The sequence below is a fragment of the Rissa tridactyla genome, chromosome 9 (assembly GCF_028500815.1).
Source record: "Rissa tridactyla isolate bRisTri1 chromosome 9, bRisTri1.patW.cur.20221130, whole genome shotgun sequence".
Lineage (NCBI taxonomy): Eukaryota > Metazoa > Chordata > Aves > Charadriiformes > Laridae > Rissa > Rissa tridactyla.
The window spans coordinates 10289030-10309578 of NC_071474.1; the positions used below are offsets into that span (position 1 = coordinate 10289030).

General features: G+C 44.5%; 2 protein-coding genes across 4 annotated transcripts in view; one reads left to right on the forward strand and one right to left on the reverse strand.

Moving 5' to 3' along the window:
* The window catches only part of CEMIP (cell migration inducing hyaluronidase 1), a 114516-nt gene extending 110634 nt beyond the window's left edge, over window positions 1–3882 (forward strand). For all 3 annotated transcript variants that reach the window (XM_054214722.1, XM_054214724.1, XM_054214723.1), the window contains exon 29: window positions 205–3882. In XM_054214722.1, coding sequence (XP_054070697.1) covers window positions 205–332 — 128 coding nt within the window. In that variant the 3' untranslated portion in view covers window positions 333–3882. The remainder of the gene's footprint in view (window positions 1–204) is intronic.
* Window positions 3883–13146: 9264 nt separating this feature from the next.
* On the reverse strand, window positions 13147–20307 carry MESD (mesoderm development LRP chaperone). Its single transcript, XM_054214272.1, has 3 exons — window positions 20078–20307; window positions 15758–15990; window positions 13147–15028 (listed from the first exon to the last, which is right to left on the reverse strand). Exons 1-3 carry the CDS (start codon window positions 20240–20242, stop codon window positions 14764–14766), a joined length of 663 nt encoding a protein of 220 aa, XP_054070247.1. The 5' UTR covers window positions 20243–20307; the 3' UTR covers window positions 13147–14763.
* Window positions 20308–20549: the final 242 nt, after the last annotated feature.

Here is a 20549-nt window from a genome sequence, read left to right on the forward strand (position 1 = left end):
GTTCTTAATTAATGGAAGCATGCAACATGTAAATAAAATTTTAATTAAGCTTCATTAGGAAAGTATTTCTTTAATACCTGGAGAATACATGATTGGCGAAATTTGTGCGCACATGTGCCCTTGTCCACCTGCATCCATCCAGCCATTGGGTGTTTTTCTGGTGCAGCCCCAACACAGTCCTGATATATTTGCTCTGATTTGCAGAAAAAATGGCTTTTGTCGGCTTCAAAGGCAGCTTCCGCCCTGTCTGGGTGAAGCTGGTCACTAGCGAGGACTCAGCTAAAATCTACCAAGCGCTGCCAATTCCTGTGGTGAAGAAAATGAAATTATGAGGACACACTGTTCTGCCTTCTTGGCCGCCAGCACTGCCCGCATGGGACGGACTACTGACTGCTCGCCGCAGGCACCTTGCCAGCCTGCCCCAGAGGTGTAGCGTTTTGTTGTTGTTGTTGTTGTTCTTGTTGTTGTTGTTCAAAGAGAAATCTTACTGTAAGTAGCTAGAGTGGCCACATGTGACAGAAAAGCCTTCCTCTCTGTCATCAGCGTCGTGTTCTGTGATCGCCAGCTCCTCGCTGGTTGATTTGCTCACTGATGCAGTGTTGACTCTCGTGTTTCTAAGCAAGGGTTGAGCTGTTCTACAAGGTGCTGGTTCTATCGGCACCCCTCTCACAGACTAACTTACGTGCCGCCTATCGAAGGGGGAGTTCTGGGTCTGAAGGCCATCGAGGATTATTGTTTTTACCAGCCTCTAAGTTGTCCAAATGCTTTTTTTTTTCCCCGTGGTGTAACTAGCTGCTCACATAAACACAGAATGACAATTCAAAGGCTGGTTGAAAATCTAAGATAGAAAGAGTATATTTGAATGAATCCCCAGATGCTGGGAAACATAACTGGACAGTAAGAAATTACCCTAAAGCTTTTATGATGTTTTGTCAAGCTCCTTGGGATCTGTGTTGTACATGCTAACCCATGGCACATAGTTAGGGAAGAGATGAGAGAAGGAGAAGATAAAAGGTGCCAGCGGAGCTGATAAACCACATCTTTCTGGTTGCTTAGAAAACTGCGTTTCTCCTATGGATCAAGGGGTTTTAATGGTGGTTGCTCCAATAGGAAGTTTTCCTTCAACAAGCAGCTGTAGGCTAGAAGGACAGCAATGTCAATTAGCACATATAGTTTCTCAGCCTTTCCCGTAGTCCCTCCATAGAATAATGTTCAAGATCAGTCTAGAGGGTTTATGATAGACAGTCAAAGAAAGCATCCTGTTCAAGGCTTCCAGTTTTCAACTGGGAATACTGGGAGTCACCTTATTCAGCCTCAAATAGGGTGAGCAGCCCTTGGCTTTCCAGGGAGGTCAGAGGGAATGGCATCAGACTGCTCTGCTGTGTGTTGCTTTCTGATCCTGTCTTAAGGCCGTGAGCGTCTTGGTGCTCCTGGAAGAGTTACATGAGATCTGGATGGAAGGTGACAGAGGTCTTACCAAGTAGCTGAGGAATTAGAGTGGGAATCCCCATACGCTAGTTGGATGTCTTGTACCTCCTTTCCCCCTTCTTCAAAGCAATGTCTGGGTAACGAAGGCAGAATTGGGACTCCTGCGGGGACATCTCTTGAAGCTGGGAAATTAAACATTGTCTTGTAAAACGCTGTAAGCACTTCCAGTGTTCAGTGATAGTCCTGTCTGTTGCTCAGAAATGCCATGAAGGCGTCTCCGGAGGCTGTGGCAATTCTAAGAGACCTAAGAGGGGATAAAAGACAAGATGAAGAGCTTTTCAAAGCACACAGAATGTCAGTTTTGCCAATAACGTCTGGGTTTGTTTCTCCACTTTTGTCTTTGCCTGCCCCCATTGCTACAGAAATTATTCTAGTTGCTGATGGTTATTTCATTTTGCTCTGTTTTAATTAGGGCTCATGTAATTAGGTATGTTTGGGTTTTTTTCCATCAAAAAATGCTATCTTGCAGCTAGAATGAAAGACCAACCATTTTGTGTGTCATTCCAGAGGCTGGGCAGATGTTGCACTTGATAAAGCCCGGTTTAGATCGATTGCTCTGAAAGTCAAAGCAACCACGAGCAAAATGAAGGTAGTGCTGTAGGTTACACTCCCCTCAAGCCTCTCCTGGGTTTTGAAACTGGAAATGTTCTTTTCAGTCTTACTATATACTTGTTTTGAACTTGCTGAATGCCATGTGTATTGTATTTAAAAAAAAAAAAAAAGGAAAAAAAAAGAAGAGCCAAGCTTTCCCTCCCTTACTTCTCAATTAGAGCCCGTTAATGAATGCTCTTTAGGCATTTGTGCCATTTCCAGAATGAATGGGCAACACTTGCAAAAGGCAGGTAAGGTGGTTGGGTTTTTTTCCCCGATGTCTTGTGATGGTTTGGGGATTTCACAAACTATTCCTTGAAAAAGCCAGCCTCACCGTGATTAACCAACATTTTATCTGCCGTTCTCTGATAGCCAAAACAGAGCCAGATCCCTGAAGTCGGGCACGTAGACTAAAAAAACAAGGTCCCTTGAGTACGTTAGTCTGGGTTACCTCGACCTCCTCACCGTCCTGAGGCAGTTCTGGTGATATCGTTGCACCGGCATTAGTGCGAGACAAGAGGTGGACCAAAGCAGGAGTATTTCTTTCATGAGCGCTTGACAAATGGAAGGCTGGGCTCAGATTGTGTCTGGTTTGGGATTTGGCTTTGGCGGGGCAGGGGTTGCCCTCTGTGGCACACTGCTGCCCTGGCCACCAGCCATTGCCCTGCTCCTGCTCTCGGTGAGCCTGTGAACGCCCGGGAGGATCGTGCCGGGTGGGTCTGTCCCCTAGACAGGTTTGTTCAGCTCCTACAAGCACGCTGCCTTTGTGCTGAAGTATATCTTCTGATTTTACAATTTTGGGAATTCTCAGGGTGAAATCATAAGACTTGGCTCTAGGAAAACCTTTTTCTGTTGTTTTGTTGGGGTTCTTTTCCTGAAAAAAATTCTTATTAAGAGAAGAAAACTTCTAAGTAGCTTATTCTATCATGCAAAGCTTGTCACATGGGGCCTGTTCTGGAGCTGGGAGGGGGGGTCTCACGCAGTGAATACGGAGTGGGGGCCCCGGCAGCCTCTCAGCCTGGGGGAGTCCAGAGCATCGTCACGCCATGCGAAGGGCTCCCATCCACCTTCACGGGACGGAGACAGTGTGTTGCTCCGAAGACAGAACGAAGCCTGGGACCATCGCCGGCCGGCCATAGTTTTGTGCCATAGGATTACTTTTTAATCTCCGACTGTTGTAGAAGTTGCACGCGCACATTTTGACTAGTGAATGCCCTGACTGCTTGTCCTTTGTACATCCTTTTAACAGTCCCCGCACAAGCTGCAGTTACCCTCTTTGTAAGGTTTATTACTGCAAATGTTTCCGTGTTTGCCTCCGCAGTTGCCATTGGTAGAGTGGGTTTTTTTGATTGGGTTTTGTTTGTCTGTCTGTCTGTTTGTTTGGATGTTTGGGTTCTTTGCCTCTGTTCAAATGCTTGTTTTACCTGTCGCCGAAATAGCTGGTCCTTTTTCGGAGTTAGATGTTTGTACATTTTCTTATAGACTTTCCAATGAAAAAAAGATATATTTTCTATTAATTTATTACAATGGCACTAAGACAACTAAATTGCAGACATATGAAGCATTTTTACTGGAGTTTAGCATCGTCCAGGTTGTTAAGGAGGTCGGCAATATGTCTTTTCTGATAATCTGCTTTGCACTTGAAAGCTCTCTATGTCCGCAGACCGTGGTAACGCATTGACTGTCTGGTTTATGATGACAAGAGCTCTTGGGACGTTGGTTCCAACAGATTGTGGCTTACAACTGAAATAACACGTAGTTGTTTGGAGTACACAATGTTTATCAAAATAAATATCCAATGCAAATTTCTTATTTTATTTCTGTCTCTTGTCTCTTCGGTGTCTCTCTGTACCAATGAGCTGCTGGAATCGCTGCTGTTTGTTCAGGCTGTTGTAACCAGAGCATCTCAGCGGCTCCTCTCGGAGGAGCTTGCTTTGCTATGAAAATACGGCTTATGCCATTACACTGGGTCTAGAGCAGAGAGAGAGACACACACACATACGGAAATAATATCTAAAACCTGTTTAAAGTTTTTGTAGTGGGCAGCTTCAAGGCTTACGAGAATCTCACTATCAGGTCAAGTGTGATGTTGACTCTACATTTTCCGCCCTGGGATGGTGCCAGCTGGGCAGACTCTGCTATAAATCTGTTTGGAGGCTCCAAAACTGGAATGGGCTTTTTTGGTGGCAGCAGTCAGCGTTTCTAACATCCAAGCACATATTTTTTAATCAAGTATCAAAATAGTGGTTAGTGCATTAGAGGAGGTCACCCTGATGCCTTCAGGCCAGGAAACTGAAAACACACCCCTGCCTACTCGTGGCGGATTGAAATTACTGATACCTTGGACTTTTGAAGGTTAACTTCATGGGGAAAAAAAAAGAAAAAAGGTGAAAATCAAGGCAGAAATCTCATGCCACACCACCAGCGCTGGGAAAAAATGAAACATCTATTTAAAAGTGCTGTTAGATCAAAGACTTCCATGTTGAGAGCTACGGAGGCTGCTCTGTGGTGGGGGGGTAGAGCTGGACTTTTCGCCTCTGACTGCGACAGGAGAGTAAAGGACAGGGACGAGTGGCCCAGGGAGAGCCCAGGCCCTGCTAGAAGGGCAGGCATGAGCCCAGGCACCGGGCGGCCCTGCAGAGACACCCCCCCGGGGGGGACTCTAGGGCAGGAGTCATCGCACACGTACTCCTACACATAGCTTGTACATACACGTACGCGTATCTTCTACACATGGACACACGGCTTTTATGTACATGCACACACCTCTTACGCGCACACATGCACATATATATGTACACATCTTACACACACACGTAACTATAGATATACACACACCCCTACACAGATCTTACACACACCCCTTATACACAGACTCTTTTATGTTATTACATTTTTGATTTTTTTGATGGCATCAAAGGCAGGTGTAGAGGATCCCCCCCCCCGCCATGACCCGCAGGCAGATGTTACCACCATGTTGCTGTTGCTCTGTGTGTGTGCGCTCACACACGCGTATATGTGTGTATTTGTGTATATGGAGGGGGTGTGCGGCTATGTACGTGTGTGTGTATACGGGGAAGGGTCTATATGTGGATATTTATGTCTGTGTATTGGTTTGTGTGTGTATAAGGGGGGGGGTGTATATGTGTGTGTGCCTATATGGGGGAGGTGTATTTGTGTGTGGTAGATATATATGTGTGTATTTGTCTATATAAGCGTGTGGGTGTGAATATATGTATGTATGTACGTGTGTGTAGGTGTCTATGTACATACAGCCATTAGAACTAACTTAACAACAAACTATATCTAACCATATACAACTCATTACATTAGCGCTAAAATTACCATGTAATTTTTAGTTATATGTATATATTTAAACACAGACTGGATGCATTCTGTCCACGAATACATAAAATACACTGCACATTAGACATATTATTTCCTATATGAAAACACGCTTAATTTGTTAAGCATGTTAAAAAAGCATTAAAAATATACAAATATGAAATATTTATATATCGTACCATAATATAAAGTAATACCATCCCACCCCACCCCACCCCACAGAGAGCAGCTCTGTGGAAAGAGACCTGGGAGCCCTGGTGGACAACAGGATGACCATGAGCCAGCAATGTGCCCTCGTGGCCAAGAAGGCCAGTGGCATCCTGGGGGGCATCCAGAAGAGTGTGGCCAGCAGGTCGAGGGAGGTCATCCTCCCCCTCTGCTCTGCCTTGGTGAGGCCGCACCTGGAGCACTGTGTCCAGTTCTGGGCTCCCCGGTTCAAGAGGGACAGGGAACTGCTGGAGAGGGGACAGCCAAGGGCTACCAAAATGATTAGGGGACTGGAACACCTCTCTTATGAAGAAAGGCTGAAGGACCTGGGTCTTTTTAGCCTGGAAAAAAGAAGACTGAGGGGGGATCTTATCGATGCTTACAAATACTGAAAGGGTGGGTGTCAGGAGGACGGGGCCAGGCTCTTTTCAGTGGTGCCCAGCGACAGGACAAGAGGTAACGGGCACAAACTTGAGCATAGGAAGTTCCACCTAAACATGAGGAGGAACTTCTTTCCTTTGAGGGTGGCAGAGCCCTGGCACAGGCTGCCCAGAGAGGTGGTGGAGTCTCCGTCTCTGGAGACATTCAGAACCCCCCTGGACGCGTTCCTGTGTGACCTGCTCTGGGTGACCCTGCTCTGGCAGGGGGTTGGACTGGATCATCTCCAGAGGTCCCTTCCAACCCCTGCCATGCTGTGATTCTGGGACTCTGATCCCAATCCTCCCCCGGATCGTGTGTCCGCCCCCGGCTCCCCCCCGTCCCGATTCCCGGTGTCCCGTCGGCGCGCGCCCTCTGGTGGCCGCAGGTGGCGCAGCGCCCCCCCCACCACCACCACCATCCGCCCCGTGCGTACCGCGGCGCCCCCGCGGGTGGCCGGAGCGGCGGCTCCGCGGCCGGGTGTCCTCCCCAGGGCCCGGCAAGCGCCGGGGGGGCCGGGCGGGAGGGTGGCTTTGTGCCCGGGCGTCGTGAAGCGGGGGAAGGGCGGGCTCCCCTGTCCCCTGTCAGCCAGGGCCCCGCCAGCACCCCGAGAGACGATGACAACAGGAATCTCGGGTGACACGGGTGTCAGGGACGAAGTGGCCGAGTGGCTGGACTGGGGAAACGGGGAATGGGCGGCCTTGCAGCGTTCTCCCAGCCGGCAAAGCTTCAGCCCTGTTTAACGCAGCTTTTTGTAAATCAAACGCTTGGCAAAACTGATGTGACCTGCGTGAGCTGCCACGGCACCGGGGGGAAGTTCGGCAGTTGGTCTGGCACTTCTGGCTCCAGCCTCTGCCTTTGAGAGGGAAGTGCCGCGGGAGCATTCAGGGAGGAGTTCGGTTGGGGTTTGGTGTTGGTTCGGTGGGTTGTTGGTTTTTTGTTGGTTTTTTTTTTTTTCTTTTAGATGTTGCTTTGGACAATGGAAAAAAGAGGGTATGGGTTGAATCACAAACCAAGAAAAACCCAGAGATTTTTGGCTCTTACATAAACGCCTCCTTATCCCAGCATGACGGTAATGATCCCAGCTGAATGTCACGCTCATATTTAGTGTCTTCCGAGCAGCAAGTAGCTGAGCTGTCACCATTTCTGCTCACAGCTACAAGATGTGGGGATTCTCCCTCCTTTGCTTCACAGGGCTTCCATTCTCCCAAACCTGCTGGACATCAAGGAGCGCTGTTTGTCCCCTTCCCCAGATGAAATGCTCTTTACGCAGCCCTGGCAGATCTTTGGCCTGGCCAGGCCCTCACCTCCACCAGGCGCTGAAGCCACTGTGGCGTGTCCAGGCTTTTTCAGCTCCACAGGAGCATTCCAGCAGCTGGCTCAGCGGCTGTTTTGTCACACCACCTTCTTTCTGACCAAAGGATGGGGGCGGGATGTGTAGAAACCACCACTGCAGCTACACCCTTCCTTCCTCTTGCATGTCTTCTTCACAAAACACACCTTCGGAAGCTCCTCCCTGCAGTGATCCCTTGGCCATGGAGCTGAATCCAGCTCGTACGCTCACTGTATCGCCTTAAAAACAAAACCCAAGGGAGAGTTCCACCACTTTGCAAATAGAAATTTGTGATTTCCGAGTTGGAGTCTCAGCTGGAGTATCATCTCGGCAGTCAGGAGCGGCACCAGGACGCAGTAAGGGCCCTGCGATGAGGCAGCAGTGACAGGACTCAATGGGAAATTGTTCAGGAGAACTGTTCTGGAAAAAGCCCCACACAAATAAGCATCTTCTGCTTTGGTAAAGGGTGTGACATGAGCTCCGGGTGAAATTCCTAGCAGCACTGTACCCTCCCCTCATCTTCTGTCACATTTGTGTTGAATGAGTAGTACAGGATCATGTTTCTTAAAGCACAGATGCCTCACCTAAAGCCCAAGGGTCTGTCAGTTGATAGCGTCACCTCAGGAAATGAATGCAGCTGATTCGACTTTTATTTCTCCTTTCCTGTAGTCCACCTCCAGTATTCAACCAGTACCACTACTTCATTTGGGGATCTCTTGAGCATGGTCTTTGCTGTTACAAATCTGAAGTTGATTTTTCTCATCGCAGAAAGTGAGACTGTCCTGGCTTATCTCTATGGACGTAACTAATAATGTGGCTGAAATATATATCAGGCCTTACTCGGCTTATTTGAAAATTGAACTATAATGTGGCTTAGACGGTGATGCTATGTGGGACTGGGGGTTGGGGAGGAGCGGTGACAAGACGGAAAGTGGCCATTCCCTGGTTCGGTTACACAGCTCATTAGAACCCAAAAACATGCCTACCTCCCACATTAAATGAAAGTTAGCTTTTCAAAATCTCCTGCTCAACTGCTGCCTTAAGTGCCAGAACACTTATATGTCTTTGCTTCCATTAAGCTTCCTGGCAACTCCAGTTATAACTGCAATTATCTAACGTTATTAACACGTTTTACAGCACCAGAAAGACAACAGCTGACTATTAAGGATTGAGAAGTCTCAGGTATTGCTGTGGATACAGCGGGCAGGATGAATAGTAAAATATTCATACAAAAGTCTTGTGTGAGTTAAAGTATGCACTGTTCTGGACGCTCATGAGATTTCATTTTAGATGAAGGGATGAAAACGGACTGATTTTTTGCAAAAGAAGTTGCATGAAATAAAACTGTACTGAAGATGAGTTAAAAAACAATGCAGGATGGCTTGTAGTAACGGGTCTGGCAAATAATAAGCAATTATCACACGAATACACATCTTAGACTTTTATTATATTTATTTGTTTATTGACTTGGCGGGTGCTCAGCCACGATTTTTTTTTTTTTTCCAATGCAACTTTGCAATACAATTGTTTGTGTATAACGCCACCTTTCTCATTAGAAAGAAGAATTTATTTCAGTTACAGCAAGATCCAGGTTACTTCATGGTGCTCTTCAATAAACAGCCACTTGTCCTTGCTAACGGCCTCGCACCTCGCAAACAAATGCCGGGTCCTTGTTCTCCACCTCTTTCCAAAGCACGCCAACATGTAACACTGCCGGCAACGAAGGCATCTGAACTGGTTTAAATATTAACGAGTTCGTGAGTACTCAACGCTCCGGTCAGTGGTTTCCACAGAATCAGCTGCCTTTCACCAAAACAGAAATCCAGCCAATTGTAGACACTACTGAAAATTATTTTTAAAAGGAGTAGGCGTTATAGGTAGTGAGACAGGCCCACCTTTTTTTTTGGAAGTACCACTGAATTACAAAAGAATTTATAAGCCCAAAAAAGAAAAAGAAGTTTTGGTTATAAACCTCATGGATTAGAGCATTCTAGTCCCTGTTCAGTAAAAATTAGAGTCTATTCTGTCCGACTGCAACAGAGCGGAGGCTCTGGACTGAGAATTCTGGAACAAGAAAGAAAAGATGTTTCTGTTTCTGAGAATTATCACAAAGTGATGCGCGCACTTTCCCCATTTCATTCCACATTCAGGACGAGGACATTTCCAACAGGATTGTTCCTACGGCCTCTGCGGGCACTGAGCCACCGCAACATTGGGAACCCCGGCACAGGGCACCTCCCTGCTGCTGTTTCGGAGCGGCGGTGTCTGAAGGCATCCGAATGGGATGAATTATAGCCCTTCACAAGACGGGAAGATGCTGCTGTTATCATGTTATCACCATCCTCTTCTCATCAGAGAGGCTGCGTAGCAAGACCATGTGCTGTAGGAACACGAATTTGCTGGCCTTTGCCAGTAAGAAAGGGAAGAAACTGAAGCTCCTTTAGCTGTCCCATTCCTCCATCCCAAAATACCAATGTCTGTGTAGTGATTAAAAAAAAAAAAATCAAAAATATTCCAATTTTTTTAAAAAAAATTCTTTATTACAATTATCGCCGTCAATTTAAGTGGTGGTTAACAGAGCTGCTTTCGGTACTACAGAAATCGATTGATAAAATGCCCCTGATAGCTGATCGCCAGCTGACACCAGTATCAACATTGAAAATACTGGTCTGTTAAGTAGCACCACATGGGAAGGAAACCGCATTTACTGTGGATAAAGGCTGGTGTGCCCCGCAATGCTTGATTGTCATGGGTTACATCAACCTTTCAAATACGAATCAGAAACTGCACTGCACAGAGCTCTTCTGCTGGAGGTAGATGGTGTGTCCAATGCGACTTCTCTACTGGAGGAGAGAAACCACCACCTCCAAAAAAAAAAAAATAAAAGCAGAGTGGTTTTCCTTCATAGATCCAAGCGGTTCTAACCTTCTGGCAATTTATTATTACCTGAAAGCAGTGGGTTTTGTCCCTGTTAAAAGAGCACAGTATGAAAGATAGAAAACAGTGATGTGCAAAAATAGTTCATTTTATCCCAGAGTAAGAATTATCAAATCAAAACGTACCAACAGACGTAGCAGGATGGCAATCTTCAGAGTGAGAAACACGGGAGTACCAATGGAACGGGTATTTGTAAAAACAGGCATCCCCGTTATCCAGGCACGGGCTCTTTGAATTTCTAGAAACATCCAATGTGATTTTAAAAAAAACAACCCTCTGGAAAAAGCAAATGCTGTTACTCCCTGGATAGGAAAGGAAATGAACCACAGATAGAAACTGGAAATCATTTCCAAGCTTCACTATAAACCCCATGAGAGCAGTGGCCAAATATCCGACAAAAGTAGGCTGTTCCGTAGCTTAACAAAACGGTATTTTAATTTATGATTTCCTTTTTGCAAGAAAATTGAAATCAAGTTCAGAAACAGTGACAGGAACGTGGAGTCTTTTTGAAGCCAAGGCTCATCTGACCGCTTAGAGAAACATTTTGACCACTCAAGTGAAAAAAATCTGAAATCCTGCCACGGTTTGTGACTGCGTCGTAACAGACTTCAAGGTGGAATTTAAAAAAAAAAAAGTGCGCTTCACCTAGGAATAAGTGCAGCAACAAAGCTCAAGACAAACTAAGAGAAGCTGCAAAAGAAATGGGAACCATGAACTTCCCTGCCAGCGAAGGGAAAGACGGTGCAGCAGAGACGGACGCGGCCTTACAGCAAACTTCATCACACCATCACCTGTAAATCTCAGCAGCGTGACAGCGACCGCGCCTGCAAGTGCCATCTTTTTTAAATTAACCTCGACAGTGCATTAAGTAACACAACGACCATTAGTAAGACTTAGTAGTCGGTGAGGACGTTATAAACTCAAGCATCAGCATTTATTCATTTACTGCACACAGTGCTTCGCTCAGGTCTTAGGGGCCCCGGTCCCAGTAATTTAAATGTCAACTTTCCTACTTTGCTTGATGAGGTTAAGCCCTCAAGAACAGGCGATGCACTTCCTGCCTTCTAGGCAGGAATTTAAATTTACTTTTTTCTCCAGTAAAACAGGTAAGGCACACAGTATAGATTAGAATTATCTTTAAAAAAAACCTCCAAATAACAAAAAAAAAAACAAAATACAAAACCAACCCCCAAGATATCTGTTCCAGTATTTTATTGCATAAAAAGTTGATTGTCTGTTGGAAATTTTTCACAAAGTGCAACCACATCTTGTGTAGTATCATTGACAAATTGTTTTTTCTGAGAAGGACAGCTGGGTTAAAAATATAACGGTAAGTTAGAAAACTTAGTTATGGCACTAGAACAGAGAAACCACGAAGCTGAGGAGAGAAAGGCAGCAGACACTTAGCCGTCATGAAAGCAAATGATTTTCCACATATCTCTGTGTAGTGCCGAAAAAAATAAGGAAATAATAAGAGCTATAATCACCACCTTACTTGTTGAAATCAGTTTTAAAGGCTGTATCCGAATTGCCTGCATGTAGAGCCAAAAATCTGTTATTGGAAGTCTGATGAGACTCAAACACAGAATCTAACATCTGCTGGGGTACTCAGAGAACATTATTGACGTTAAGTAACTGTTTTAAGATATTTGGGGTTTTTTTATATATATATATTTTTATATATATAGTGATATATATAAAGTTTTTTATATATATATATATATATATGAAGTTCAGGCCCCTTAAATCACGACAGACCAACATCCGCTTACGTAGCGCCGCACCAGCACAAGTGCTGGGGTCTCACAGACTTACTAGTTTTAAAAGGGAACATCAGTTGTTCCGGAGTAGGGTTATGAGCTGCGACACTAGAGAGAGACTGGCTGGTGGAGAAGTTCCTGCCAGACTGCCACATTATACTTACTGCCATATTTAATTATTTGTTGAGCGCAAAGCATGAAAAGGGAAGAAGACAAAAGGAAGACAAAAAAAAGACACCTGGAGGCAGTATTTTGGATTTTGCATCAAGAAGCAACCCTCAAGTCATTGCTCCTCTTAAAAACCTAAAAAAAAAAAAAACAAACCCAAACCCCAAACACTTTAAAAATCTAAATAAACTATGTGGCAGAAAACACGCCTGCGTTCAGCACAGGCAACTTAGTGACTCAGAACAACCAAACAAAAAGCCCTGTCAATCGACAGGCTGAGTTTCAACAAAGCTGCCCCCTCCTTTTAACTACACAGGGAAAAGGCCCAGCCTACTGTAAACGTAGATTTATGAATGACTAAAACAAGTATCTATCCTCAAAAGTCAGGCTATAGCTATAGTGTAATTGTTTCTCCTCCTTGGCTAATTTGCTTTTGTATCTCATTTGTATACTGTTTTGCTTAATTAGCTCAGGAATAACCCAATTTGATCAAAAAATAAATCATGTTTGTGTTTCGTAACTACAGAAACTGCATTTCCACACGTTTCTGATCATAATCTGAACTGTCATCTGGATTTAGGTTGTAAAAAGAAAAACCTCATTAATATTTCATATTTACAGCTTCATCTGACCTCTGTTCATCTCTGGAGACAAGAAGCAATATTCTTTAAAAAAAAAGGGAGGTGCAAACCCAGAACACTTGACAAAACGATGAATTAGTTATGAACAAGAAATGGACTGCACGTCTCTCCTCAATGCAATGTGAGACCCAAGTACCTCCACAGATTCTTTTCAGCTCCACTACACATTTGGATTAATAGTAGAATACAAAAGTAATACAGAAACCTGAAGAAATACATGATTTTCATTTTTCCACTCAGACAAACAGGCAAAGGCCTGTTTAATGAAGCATGGCAGGAAAGGTTTCTTTAATCCTAAATTCATACAAATATAATTAAACGAAATAAAAGCAGTCACCGGCAACCTTCATCATCATCATTTAGTCCTTACGTACAGAAACCAAAGACGAGTTAGTCTAACGAATGCGCAATTATTTAAAAGATTTTACTACTCAGTGAAACAGTAAGCTTAGTGACATCTTTTTTATTTTCAAACAAGCACTCAGTAAGTCCGTTTCCCACTTTTGCTACTGAAGTATTCCACAAGATCAACCATTATGGTTCAATTAGGACCTTTTATCCAAAACGCTTGGATTTTAGCACCTTAAATAAAGACTTAAAGTAACATCTTAGTAGTATCGAATGAAGACAGTTGATACTGTGCTCATCCTCTGGAAAACAACGTGGACCATACAGACTAGGTGCATTTAGTCCTTAACAGATAGTAAGGCAGAAGGGAAACAATTCTAAGCAATGCATTTTACTAAATACAATCTGAATAATAATAAAACCTTCCAAATTATACAAAGCTTTTCAAGGAGAAATCAAATTTGCTCCCATACATCAAATTTCATAGTATTTAAATCAAAAGTTCGCTGACGATCAACCACGTCAGTCAGGAATCTGTACCCGAGATAGAATCTGGTTATTAAACACCATTAAGCGAGAGGTCTAACTCAAAAGTTTTAACTCTGTACTGTAACTAGTACTTTTTCAAAGATTTAAACAAACCCTTAAACCAGTAAAACGAATTAATTTCAGAGTTAAAGCTATTTCTTCTAGCTCACTGTCTAGATAACGGGGCATACGTAACGCTTGCTTCCACAGGCACAGTTCTTTGGCAGCAGTAGCAACCCCCATGGCATGAATTTGCCTTTCCCCCCCAACACTGCTCATGTGGGTACTGTAATTCCATTAACACCCCGGCATCACTTCTGATGGGCACAGGATCTCCTTTCTGCACTGATTTGGTGTCGATTAGCCAAATATCTGCCTTAGCTTCTATCATGCTTCTACGCTTGGTGGATTTCTGGGGACATACAGAATAGGTTTTATTTATTCTGAAGTAACAGGCAGTCTAACCAGACATGTCCCAACCCCTGCAATTTCAGGCATCTTTGGCCACTGTAATGCTATTCTTTGCGATTTTAGGCAATTTTGCCAACTGAGTCGAGCAAACTGGCTTCCAAGAGAATCTTTTAGCGTTGTACCTTGCTACCTAAGAGCAGCTGTGAATCAATGACCAACTTGCATACCCAAGATGGACGCAGCTACTACAGACAAACATCAGTGGATTCTGAGACTGTATTTCTTCTTTTCCACTTAAGTTTGTGATGTTAGACACACAGATTTGTATGTTAATTTTAAACAACAAAAAAGCATAAAAAAAATATTACAAACTAAAGTAGTCAATCGCTGGTATTAAACATTACCTTTCCTGTAACTAAACAAATGGACAATATTAATAAGTAAACTGGTGAATTTCAACATAGAAGTCTTTTAACCTCAGTAATCTCTGCTTCCTTTCCCCCCTCCCCAGTAAAGCCAGGAACTGCATGGAAATTTAGTTTCCCTTCAAGGAACAGCAGAGGAGTATTCAGTCTGGTTAACGCATCTGTCATAGCTCCTCTCTCTGTTTGGTTGCTCGGTTGTCCTCTTTGACGCTATTAGATTTCTTATCCACATCTTTTTTCTTCTTTGTTTTTTCAGGTTTTGTTTTGTTTTTCACTTTCTCACTTTCTCCTGCTCCTTTGCCAGGATAAACCTGACCTTCCAGAGTAACATCTGCACACCTTTCTTGGTTTATCAGAAAGTCTTTGATCTCCCAGGCGTAACCGCCATCACGCAGCATAAAGATGGCACGATTGGAGCCAACAATAAACCTAGAGAAAAGATCTAAGTTAGCTCCATGCCTTTCAAACGCTACAACGTTTTGCTTAATTCAGAGCACCTCCACAACTGAGGGATACGTTTACGAGCAAGAAGTTGGAATTGTTGTTGCCTGGGGATGGGGACAAGAGAACAATTTTCTGGCATAAGTAATAATGAAATATATTAAGTTTTCAAATAACCAAGGAGGACTAAGAATACAAAGAAAACTTAAGAACTAATTCGGCACTATGTAAAATCCACTAATGGGCATTAAACTTGCTTTATACACTTGCTGCAATCCTTCTCAGCCTCAGTTCAAGTGCACAACAATCCTCTGTTTCAAAATAATCCTCTCACTCTGAGAGAAAAATCACTTTTTTTAGCCAGGGGAACAAAAAGCCTTTTGTGGTGAGAAGTCTTCCAAGTGCGATGTTTTCCATCAAGCACAGAAATGCAAACTACTGCAGCAAAAACTGGTAAATAGCTGAAACGTAATGAGATAAAACGAAACTAGGCTGTATATACATCAGGCATTAAGTGTCAAAAAGAGTTTTGCACCACGCCAGAATTTTTGTAGCATGACTTAAAACAAATCGGTATATAAACCGATATAGAAACAAAGGAATAGTGATGGATGATGGAGGTGGGGAAGGGGACAGGATGGACAACTAAAAATATTTTCAGGAAGAAGCAAGGGTTCCGTAAAAGCAAGAATTTCATCCTTGCATACAACAGCTTACCTTTGCACATCATAGTTTGCATTGAAGAGACTGCCCTGCCACAAGCTAGTTATTTCTTCCGTCTCCTTTTCTGTGGGATTTCCCGACACCGTGACAAACATCATCAGAGTCTTCCCCTTTTTCGTCAGCTTCAGGATACTTTCAGGCTTGCCCGGATCAATTTTTGAGAAATCTATTGGTGCTGGAGGCCTCTTGTGTTCGGGAAGATCCCCCTCTTCAATGTCATCATCTTTCTGTTTTGAAAAGGAAAAGAAGGCTTTAAACTCCACTGTTCCACAAAGCTGTTCTTTTCTGAAATTACCCATCGTATAGACAATAACTCTGCTTTGATAAAGAGAAATTCTTTTTTAGTTTAATGATGGAGATTCTCAAACCAAAAGGAACAGTGAATTTTGTTTCAGGATACTTCACTAAGCGTGCTCTTTCCATTTATAACCCTCCTCTCAAAATGATGCACATTTTCATACCGACAGGTAAAATCTGAGAAGTATTTCAGCCTCAAGGCAGAATTCAAGTACTGCATAAAATAACACTTTTTCTTCACAGTTTTACAGAAGTTTATTAAGTATACAAGATGAACTGAGAAAGTTGCGCTTAAAAAGCCTCACACACACATAAAGAAGTCGTTCATCTGCATATTGCTTTCAGGGGTCAAAACTCACTTCTAAGGGTCATACAATCACTTGAGAATTTAATTTTCCTTACTTTGTGTCTCTACACAAATAAAAACACAAGAGTTCAGAATTTCAATGCTCCTGCCACAGGAAGACTTTTATTAAAGGTTTCATGACTTTTCTAGTGCACAGATGCAGCTCACAGTCTGACAACATAATCACCATGAGTAAATCACTCTTAGAATAGAGAAAAACTCTTGATTCCTCTGATGAGGTTGACAGGCATTCAAATATTTGGAAAGGCAGAATTCAAGCTGCTGCCCCTTAAAACAGCTCGTGGCAGAGAGGAGTGAATGTAGTGACAACTTACATTGAGACAGAACTTGATTTATTAAACAGTATGTGTATCATAGAATTAAAAAGTATAAAAGAGAACAGAAAACCCCTGAAGTCTTATACTGGCATCGCATCCACCCAAGCACTAGTAAATCAGCAGGAATTAAGGCAGACATTTTAGGTGTTGTTTTGTCTTCAAGCATTTAGTGAAAATATGCATCGCTCCATTAGGAACATGAACTGCAGCAGTATCTAAAGATACTCCCTTCAGAAGCCTCAAAGGTCAGGAGCTGAGCTTGATTTTTAGATCCAAGTATGCATTACCTTCTCATCTCTGCACAGGCATCAACACAAACACAACATCACCCTCGTACAACATCCCACTACAAGGAGCGTCCCGTACCCGTTAAGGTTTCATACAAGTGACCTATGTTCTTTTCCCATGTCAATTACATGGAGTTTGCTGTCTTTCTGACAAGAGAGTTTAAGATTTAGCTACAGAAGCCTTAGATTTAATCCTTTCTTTCTTTATTAATTACATACCTGTTTCAATTTTGCAAGTCTGAAACATGCTTTCAAGTAGTCCACATGCCTTGGAAAATTTCACATTAAGTGAACTGGGCGCAAAGGAGAGCCCCAAGAAAGTCCCTCTGCCCTCACTAAGTGGGAACAACACTTATCTTAGAGGAAGCTGGAAAATGCTCATATTGGTAAAATACAGTGAAAATACAAAATCTTACATGATTGAATGAGAAGTGTTCTTCAGAAGTAAGAGCAAATCAATCCTAATTTTAGACTGGTTTGACTAGTGCAAAACCAGCTTATTTCACAGTCTTGAAAATGAAGGGCAGAAACAAGTGTTTCCAAATACTCCTTAGTCAATACAGAAATTGGCTTTGGATTTAGTGACAACACAACCTAACATATATTACCTATTTTTCCCTTAACTATTCAAATAAATGCTCATAAAGCTGTATTGCTACAGTTTGAATCGAAATATTATAAGAAACAGTCAAAAGTTCCCCTACACAACAATTCTTTTCTTGATTCTGTACAAACTACCACACAGTTTTGCATTTATAAAGCTATCTACAAAGACTGGAAGAAAAGTGTTAAGCTTTTGCTTTGAAATGTCTAGCAGATTCATTCATTTAACAGTAACAGGAGGCTTCTGAGGGAAAGCATCACACAGACACAGTAATAACTATATATTCCTTCTCTTTCTCCTCCCCTAAGCTCCCATTTTCATACATTTCTCATCAATGCCCTGGATTTTTATTTTTAAAAATATTAGCAACACATGTCACCTAATTCCTTAGCCTATTCAATAGCCTTAGCTCAGAGGCAAGCCTGAGAAACCCTGAGCTTACAACAATAAGGAATTATTTAAAGTATATGACATTTCAGTAACAGAAGGACCTCCAGACCAGAATCTCAGTTCTGTTTCTGGCTCCTGTGGACTCAAGGCTGCTGGAGAGTCCCTTTCCATGAGGGAAATCCCTCATGGGATAGTGCAACTGAGCTGCTGAAGTAACCTCTCTCTCTCTCTTCCCTGTTCCCCATGCTCATTTTCCACCAGATACTCTCTCAGTTCACCAGGCAGTGGTGCACATGGTCACACCAGTACAGTGCAAGGGGCAGCACAAGAGCCTGAACAGAGAGGTATCTGACCCCAAGGATGTTACAGACACCAGCCTCCAAGGCTTTTACAGCAATTGCCAGGGAAATAAAAAAATATTAGAAGTCATCTCACTCAGTTGAAAGTAATAACACGATTCTGTACAGATCTGTGCCCTGTAGCCCTCACTCCCAGGCATAATTCCTGCTCTCACCCAAATTCATAATGGCCCCTTTGTTTCTCATCCCACCCCATCAAGTCCACTCATGCCCTTTCTTCTCCTCTGTCCTCCAGCCACCACCCCCTCAAGTCTTTCATGTTCCTTATATGGGTCCTGACTACCATCAGGCAAAATGCCATACAGCTGACCATCGTGAAGAGCAAACAACCATTACTTGTTGAGCTCCTGCTTCAGTAACTTTTTTCTTCTAGGGCTCTGGCTGTCTGTGCATTTCCTCGGCAGCAATGCCAGCCCCAGGAGCCAACTCCCCAGCTGCTCGGTCACATCTGCACGCAACATGGCTACAAGCATTTGCGCAGCACATGGCGAACTGGAGCAGAGACCGGCTCCAGCACAAGAGGAAAAACCCCAAACAGGCTCCTCACCCTGCTTGCCACATGGCTGGAACAGAACACACAGCCAAAGAGTCACGACAGCATTAACTTGAGGCTCCCTTTCCTCCAGGCATCTAATTCACAAACTCATAGATGCTCATCTTTTTCCCACAATGCCAAATTAGGCTGGTCAATATTATCATTTAAGCCTTGATTTTTTAGTAGCTGGGACTACCCAGTCCTTGGCTGATAATACTAAAAAAAAGGTGAACTTTGAGGTTTTTTATGTATTTAAAATTTTAACTCGATTTTCTAAGAATCTTCCTTCCTAAAGGGAGAGACACAGTAACAGTCCATGGGATAAACAAGTTCATAACCTGCCAAGCAGGTCCAAGGCACACATCCTTACTTCTCAACAAAGTTACTTTATCTATATTACACATACAAAACCTCCTGCTCCATCTTGACTTACAGCTGTATCTGGTGTTACAGGTGAGAAAAGTTTTCACTCTATTATTTCCTCCAGTTTTTGTGAAAAACATTCCGGGGAACAGCCTCATGGGAAAGAATAAAAGACACTGATGAGTGCTCTGGCATTTGTCAGATGATGACTCGAGACAAAAATAGTGAGAAGATCCAAACAGTGGCATGACAAGCACACGCAGAAGGGAGTGATGGGGAGCTGTCAAAGAAAGTTACAGCAGTGGGGTGATGGGGATGAAAAGGGGCAAGAGAGCCGGAATTAGATGGAGTGACAAGGAAGGAAACACCAAACCAAAGACACAACTACATATATACTCTGTAAAGGCAAAATGAGCATTTCTCCTGCTATCCATCCTTCTCTCACAAAACACATATCCCTTAATAGTCCAAAACAGCACACGTTTAAGTCAAACCAGGCTGTGGACGTGCCTGTGGGGCTCAGGGGCTGGGTGGCGGACAGGGGCCGCCGGGTAGGCTGTGGGGGCCGGGGCCGCCCTCTCGGAGCCCGTTCTGTGCCCGGTCCCCCCGACTTTGTAACCTTCCCACACACGGACCGTCACCGGTCACCCTAAGGCCACCGGGCCCCAGGGAAAAGGGCAGCCGGGCCGCGGCCGCCAAACCTCCCGCCTTCCCCCGGCGGAGCGGGCCCCCCGCTGCCGGCCACGGGGTTCCCCCTGCGGGCTCCGGCGGCGGGTCCCCGGCCCCTCCCCGTACCTCCCACTGCTCCAGCAGCCGAGCCATGTCCGCGTCGTTGTAGTCCCGAATGTCCTTCTTCTTGGCCGGCCCCGCCCGCCGCTTCCCCTCCGGCTCGCTGGCCCCAGCTGCCGCGCACAGCCACAGCACCAGGCCCAGCAGGGCCCAGCCAGCGGCCGCCGCCATCTTCTCCCGGACCTCACCGCCGCGGGAAGGCGGCCCCGGCTGCCTTAAGGGGCGGGGGCAGCGGCGGCGGGGCCCGAGGGGAGGAGGAGGAGGAGCAGGAGGAGGAGCTGGAAGGGGTGAAGGGGCAGCGGCAGAGACGGCGGGGCGGGCTGGGCTGGGACCGGGGGACACGGAGCGCCTTCCTGGTCCGGCTTGGGGGGGAGGTTGTGCCGCTCCCCGAGCACTGGGAGCGAGCTGGGGGGCCGGGGACCCTCCTCCTCCCCCTGTTCTTCCTCCTCCACCTCTTCCTCCTCCTCAGTGCCCCTCA